Source organism: Sceloporus undulatus, chromosome 6, assembly GCF_019175285.1.
Source record: "Sceloporus undulatus isolate JIND9_A2432 ecotype Alabama chromosome 6, SceUnd_v1.1, whole genome shotgun sequence".
Lineage (NCBI taxonomy): Eukaryota > Metazoa > Chordata > Lepidosauria > Squamata > Phrynosomatidae > Sceloporus > Sceloporus undulatus.
In genome coordinates, this window is record NC_056527.1 from 146,891,915 (window position 1) to 146,899,245 (window position 7,331).

General features: G+C 52.2%; 1 protein-coding gene across 1 annotated transcript in view; it reads right to left on the reverse strand.

Annotated features, from left to right (window-relative positions):
- MNS1 (meiosis specific nuclear structural 1) overlaps positions 1–5,359 on the reverse strand; it is a 7,208-nt gene extending 1,849 nt beyond the window's left edge. The window contains 9 exon segments of the mRNA XM_042475391.1: positions 1–69; positions 257–514; positions 941–1,048; positions 1,138–1,354; positions 1,662–1,891; positions 2,966–3,068; positions 3,789–3,916; positions 4,603–4,848; positions 5,222–5,359. The exon segment at positions 1–69 is cut by the window's left edge and continues 9 nt beyond it. Coding sequence (XP_042331325.1) covers positions 1–69; positions 257–514; positions 941–1,048; positions 1,138–1,354; positions 1,662–1,891; positions 2,966–3,068; positions 3,789–3,916; positions 4,603–4,842 — 1,353 coding nt within the window. The 5' untranslated portion in view covers positions 4,843–4,848; positions 5,222–5,359.
- Positions 5,360–7,331: the final 1,972 nt, after the last annotated feature.

Sequence of the window (7,331 nt, forward strand, 5' to 3'; positions counted from 1 at the left end):
TTCCTCAATAATGTCATTAATGATTCCTTTCCTTCTTTCTTCTACTTGTCTTTCTTCCAGTTCACGTTCCTACAAATAAAACACATGCTTTGATCGTGCCTGCCAAATCCCAGCTGCGCTTCTTTCTATGCCTCCTGGGGCTAAATGCCTCCTTCTCCAGACACAGTCCCGATTGGCCCTGTCCCTGTCCCCTTGTCCTGCTGGAGGGCCTGGGCTGCAGGACCCACACTCCTCTCACTAGCTTGGCTTGGCTCACCTTGTCGGCAATGAACTGTTTGCGACGCTCCTCAATCAGCCTCTCCACTTCCCTCCGGTGCTCCACCTGTTTCATTCTTCGTTTCTGAGCATTCATCTGCTCAATACGATCATCCTCCGCAAACTTGGCTAGCATGGCTTGGCGGAAGGCAGCCTCCTCCTCCTTCATGGCTTGCAGCAACACCTCCCTCATGGCCAGTTGCTCTTCATAGGTTTTTCGCAATTCTAAACGCTGCCGAATTTTCTTCTCCATCTCTTCCTACAACAGGAATTGGGGGGGGGGAGTGAAACCAAAGGGTGCATGTCTTCCCTCCTAGCACCAGTCTGTGTTGCACTGTGAAATCACAGAGGGCAGTAATAAGGAGCAAGAAGAACAATGGAAAAGAGACCTCTCAATCCTTCCAAAACATATGCTTATAGGCAACTCTTCCTTCCTAGACTCCCAACTCATCAGGTTCTGATAGACTTCAACCGAGATGCTCAGCTAGTGGGGGGAACTGGGAAGCTCTCTTGGTGCTGCTGGGCCACCACTCCCAATAACTCTAGCCAGCGCAGATACGCATGAGCAATCACGGGAGGGGACTTTCGGCAACATCTCAGAGACTGCACCACCTCCACCCTTCCTCTGACTCAAATGGAATGGATTGGTCAAAGTCATGCTAGGCCATGAGGCTCCTGCACTTACCTCCTCCTTCTTTCGGTCTGCCTCTACCTGCTCTTCCCAAAGCAGCTCTACCCGGATTTGCTCGAGTTCCTCCCGCTCCTGCTGCTCTTTTTCCAGGATCTCTGCCAGCTGCAACAACGAAGGAAGGACACTCTGAATTGCCCGCAGCCGCCACCTCTGCCACCCATGGAGGGCAAGGCGAGGAGCTGGTTCAGTACCCTTTGCTGGAGCTTTCGTTTTCTCTCCTCGTTTTCATAGACTTTTGCCATCCGGCTGTCTTCTCTTTCCTGCCACATGTTGACAAATGCCATGAGTTTTCTGTTTTCCTCCTCCATCTCTTCATGCTGCTTCTTCTTCCGCATAGCCTGATCTCTTTTAAATTCTTCTATGAATCGCTGAGTTGTTTTTTTCTTCTCTAGCCTTTTTTCCCTTGCCCTGTTGGAGAGGTTTGAAAAACTCAGCTAGTCTCTGGATGTAATTTGGCTTTACAAAGGGCAGCAGGGCCATTTCGGCAGCAAAAACTATTCTCCCTCCTCTTCCCTCCCCATGCGCCCTATTCAGCTGGTTTGGTGAAGCCAAACACATGCCAAGGGAGCACTGGTAGCTGCGAGACCGCAGAACCAGTGGCATAGTGCCAAAGAGACTGAGTCTAGTCCCACTGCTGACCCACTTGACAGACACCCGAGACATTGGCCCACCACAAAGTGACAGGCCACCATCACCACCACCTCCTCAAACTTACTTTTCGTCCTCCTCATAGATCTTCCGCACAATTTCATCAATCAAGAGCTTATCTCTCAGGAATTCTTCATAAGCCGCCTGTTTCTGCCTTTCGCGCTCCTCCAGTTGCTTCTCCAGTTCTTGCTGATAGAGAAGCTTCTCTTGATGTCGTTGTGCTTCGGCAGAGCTCTCTGCCTCCATCGCTCTTTCCTGCTCTTCCTTCACGGCTTTGTAGAATTCTGCATCCTCTTTCTGTAGATACAAGAGTAAGAGTTTAAACCATGACCCATGCCATCCACAGTGACAAAAGGGCTCCAAAGAGACCTATGCCTTCAGCTAGAGACAACGGAGGACACATGGATGAAGAAGATGGCCACAAGGAGCCACCTTGGATCATCAATCCCCGAAAGTCTTGCAAGAGCCACACCAAGTGAGAGTGTCTTCTCTGCACATTCAAAGACTTGCTGCTGTCCATGGAAGAACCTCACAGTCTGGCACAAGGAAGGAAGGGGCATCACCACAGTTAAAAGCTCTTTTCAGAAGGCATGCCAGACATTTCACAACCTCCTCTTGAAAAGCAGCACTTTACCACCTTCAAATAATTGTCCTGCATGTGAAAAACAATGGGAGTCTAGCTTATCATTGCCCTACAATTCTAGCAGGGTTTTCTCTTTAGTGTAAAGCACACTCCATATGATTTCACAGGCTGCCGACCCAAGTGAGCTTTTAAGAAGCAGGTTCCTTGGGGATCAGGAGGACTCACTGCTCAGAAAGCAAGTGATACACTAGAAGCCAGCCAAGATATCGTTTTTAACAGTTTCAGATAACTGAAACCCAAGTTAACCTCAAAAAGTAGCTTTTGATTTGATATAATAATGAAAAGAAGAAGCTATGGCTAACTGGAAAAGATCTTTCCACTAAGCATTTGATTTACCAACCAGTATGCTTTTAAGGAGAGACAACATGGTGCAGTGGTTTGAGCACTGGACTAGGACTCTGAAGAATCCTTGTTCAGCCATGGAAACCTACTGGGTGACCTTGAACAAGTCACACTCTCTCAGCTGCAGACAAAGACAAAGGCAAACTTCATCTGAACAACTCTTGGCAATTAACCCCCACGATAGGGTTGCAAAAAGTCAGAAATGACTTGAAGCCACACCGTGATAAGGATGTTAAGACAGCTATGCGATTTTGTATAAGAAGTAGGACTAAGTTATTCACTTTTCAAACTATTCTTTTAAGCCAATAGACAGCTCCATTAGAACACAATCCTCTTGAGGCTCCTTAACAAATACCGAGCAGATACAGACCCACAAAAAATGTTACCATTGTCTCATATTTCTGAGCTTCTTTCTCAGCGATCTGAGCTGCCCGTGTTTTATTCATGTAAGCTGACTGGAGCTTCCTTTCCAGCTCCCGAAGTTCAGTGCTAGAAGGAAACAAATGGTCAATGAAATGGCTGCCCTGTTTTGAGGGTGGATGGAGTGAGGAGCTGAGGCCTGGGTCGGGAATAGGAGAAAAGGGTGGAGACAGACAGGGACGAAGGAGGGAGCACACCTGACACCGCAAGCACTGGAGCAGAGTTACCTCCCATTTCATGTCGAAAGAACAGGTTAGCACATTTGTGAATAAGCTGTCAATTTCTGCTCCTCCTGTCCCCCTACATCAGGCGATTTCATTGCAGATTTCACACAAGGGAACAAGACAGCCTCTTAGCTCTACACAACACAGATGTGTGCTGTGCCAGAGCTATTGTACTAACACCCCCCACGCCAGAAACCTCGCCTCCCTGGCTTGTGCCACATGGCAAGGTTTCAGGAGTGTGTGCATGTGATTTTGACTAGGATGGGCTGCTCTCACTTTCCTTTGACTTCTCTCATTCATGATTATTAAGCACATACCAAAACCCAGATCCATTCAAATGGGGGCATTTAGCCAGCCTGTATATTCATGCAAAGCCTCTGACAAACTTCTGGGTGTCAAGACTGAGCTCCCTGTTGGTCTTTTTTTGGGGGGCTTCCTTCCCCCCCATACCCTCCCACCTTATCCTGGGCCATGGACACCAAGGGAAAGGCTTTTAAACATAGTCATCCGAGTCCTGGAATAACAGCAGCCATAAGCATTCATCTGCGGGCGACGGGGCAAATACCTGTTCTCTTTGATTTGCTGCCTCATCTTTTCCTCCTTCAGTTGGTCATGCTTTAATTTTGCTAGTTCAGCTGCCAGTTTTTCTTCTTGTTCCAACTCCAGTTCTTTCAGCCTTTTATTCTCTTCAGCCTGAACAGGCACAACCAGAACTTCAGGACAGAAGCAAAAGACAAGACTGTCCTAGTATCAACCTTCCTTTAAAAAACTACCTGGGAACTAGATCTGCAGCAGTTTCTGAAAAATGGCAATTTTGTGTCTTCAGAGACTCAGCACAGAAGCAAATCCCCTGGAACTGGGGCTCCACTTAGAGCAACCCCAAGAGAGAGCCCTCTGAGCCATTCTCTCCTCAGGAGGCCTGCTCAGGTCTTGCAGATTCAGGACTGAGTCTCTCCGCTTGGGATGCAGTCTTTGTGTGCTTCCAAGGGCCCCATTCCTGTCCCCTTTAGCTCCCTCGCCCAAGTATTACAATGCTTATACATCCCATTTCTTGTTGTACTACGTCTCGCTCACTCCAATTCATGCTTTTCCTGCAAGATGATGATGATGATGCGCTAACAGCTACACTGTGATTTTTGAAAGAAGAGAATCTAATGGTGCCGAGTTCCAGAGATTTGCTGAGGAGAGACTCTCCAGATGCAGCCATGCCAGGCCTTTGCCAGGGGCCTCTGCTGGAGACCCTCCTGCCCTCCCTCCACCCGAGGGCTACCCCTCCGTTTCCCTCAATGTCCGCCCCCAGCGGCTTCTCTGCTTGCCGTCAGCCAGGCCGGCTTTGCCCTGTGTCCGGCGGTGGGCCAAGGGCGGGAGTGAGGGCTCACCCTTTGGACGGCCTGCTCCACGCTGCGCTCGTGCTCCTCCTCCTGGAGCCGCCGGGTGACGCGCTTCTGCTCCACGCGGCCCTCGGCCTCCCACATCACCTCCAGCTGCCGCACACGCTGCACCTTCTTGGCATGCTCCAGCTCCCGCATCTGCTGGAAGTAGATCTCATGCTGCTTGCGCTCCAGCTGCTGGGCCGCTGTCGGCTGCAGGCGCCATGCCTGGCTCCCCCTGCGCGCCATGGCTGCCTGCGAAGAGAGGAGGGAGGGATCCTAGAAGAGGAAGGGACCCCAAGCCCCTTCTCCTGCAATGCAGGGACTCCCCGTCAAAGCAGAGGAAGGAGGCCACGCTGGCAGGCGCCAGACTGCTCTGGAAGGACCTGGCCCCGCCAGCCCCTGGCAAAGCGGCTCCTCTTTGCTCCGTGGGAGCCAGGCGCTTTAAAGGGGCTGGGGCCCCTTCCCTTTCCCCTGGGCCCGCTGCATAAGCTCCTGACTCTCAGGCTGCCCCATGTGCAGCAGCCTGCGCTTTCCTATTCTTCACTGGGCTTCGGAACGGGCAGGAGCGGGATCCAAAAGCCAGGCCTTCCCGGGCTCGGGCTTCCCTCCCTGCCTGGGTCCTCACCGCCTTCGCTACTCCCTCGGCGCCTCTCCCGCTGAAGCGCGCCGTTGCCTTAGCAACCGCCACGGCCGAGCCCACTTCCGGCGGAAGCAGCTCCCCGGCCCTCCTCCCGTCCCGGCCCAAGCCCCGCCCCCTCGAGGCAGGGAGGGCGGGGCCTCCTGAGAGTCACGTGGAAAGCCCTCGCGCGCCCCCTGCTGCCGGGGAGGGCAGCATCTCTCCTGCCGCCTTTCATCGGGGGCCTCTTTGAAGGCGGGCTGTGTCCCGAAGGCCTTTCTCCTCCGGACAGGAAGCCTTCCTGGCTCCCAGAGGAGTTTGGGCTTGGCCCACGGGATCCTCCTCCTCCTCCTCCTCCATGTTCTCCGTCCGTTGTCCCAATGGCGATGGGGAGCAGATGAGTGTTCAGCTGCTGCTCCTTTCCATTCCTCTTCGCAGGCGGCACTTGAGGCTCCCTCTCTCTTGCTAATGATCCATGTCTTTTCGTGTCTGGTTTTAATTCCTTGGTGGCTGAATTCATGAATTCGTGGAGTGAATTCTAAACGACCTTTGTTTGGAACCTTCTCAGCCCCACAATGGCCCTAATGCCCAGAGAAGGAGAGGCGTCCAGAGGACTCAGCGGATGACCCTTGGCTGCTAGTCCAGCCTTGCCTTGCCCTCTTCACAACAGAGAGACTCGAACCCGTTCTCTGACTTATGCAGATGACTTCCAGGAGAAGCTGGACTTTGCCACCCCGGCCCCAGACCCCCCACAAGACCATGAGGCTTTTAGCCAAGCTCCCTCTCTTGCCATTGTGAGAAGAGTAGCCATAGCCAAACAAGGCCCCAATGTGGCTGTTTGAATGAACCTGAGGAGGAGGAGGAGGAGGAGGCCTTGTGGAGCCAAGCGCTGAACGCTCTCTCTCTCAGGCTCTGAAGCCAAGCTCAGCTACCATTATTTTCCTTCTTCACGCTCCGCCTTCATTATACCCTATTAAAAGCCCCTCCAACCCCTCCATGGGCAACTCAGCGGTTGTACGTTTTCTGACTAGAGTACTTCTGGCCTCTGAGAATGGCCATCTGCAACGGCTGCTGTTTCGAGGGAAGGAGTCTGTTCTCATTCCAGAAATCAAGATAATGACACCCGCTCTTCCCCGACTTGGGGGTTATTTTTAGATGAGAATGAGGGCTGGGGTGCCCAGGGCCTTTGCAGATTTGCATTAAGCCTCTTCCCGAAGGGTGGGCATACGCAGCGCCTGCCCGGGTGAGGTGCCACCAACGGCGCTTGTCAGAAGAATTAAGTCCCTCTGAAGGGTGTTTACAGCTCGGCTCTTGTCACAGCGCTCCCTTGAGCTTCCTGGCGCCATGGAGCTCCCTCCTTCCCCTCTTCTCTCTCTCTCTCTGCCTGCGAAAGGCTTCATTCCCTTTCGGCCTGCGCTTGTACTTTCACTTGCAGGTGCAGGAGGGGGGAAACAAATCGCCTCCATCGCATACATACAATTCAGATTAAGAAGGAAAATTGCATCAGATATTAAAAAGCAGCACTGGGACGCAGTCTTGTGCTGAGGTGTTAATAAACCTATCAGGTTTCACTGACACTAGGATGCCCTTGGATTTAAGTTTAAGGATGGAGAGGGAAAGAGAGAGAAGCATTTTAAGACAGCCCAAGGCTCAGTTCATTTATGACTGATTTGGCAGGTTTCACCCAAAGCAAAGGGCGGGCAATTATCTCAATGTCCCTTGCTTGAAAGAAGGCAAAGGGGAGGGGATATTATTTGGAGACGTTATGGGTGTGAGTCCTGAGCTGTCTCGGTTCACGACTGGACGGCCGGACCAAAGGGAGGTTGGCTGAGCTGCTGTCTCACACCCAGAGGAAGGGAGAGACGGCACCTGCGCCACGGACACAGCTCCAGCCAGGGACATGTGGCCAGCCTTGCTAGCAGACAGTCCACAGCGGAGGAGAGCTGGCCCTTGGCTTTCCAGGCAGGGAGGCAAAGGAGCATCCCGGTCCTCCTCCAGGTAAGAATAAACCTTCCTCCTAAGTGCAGCATTTTCTAAAAGTGGGGCATTAAACTAGTTGAGATACATCCAAAGTGCAACTCCAACCACATGAGAGGCCAGAGGCTCATGTAGCAAAGCC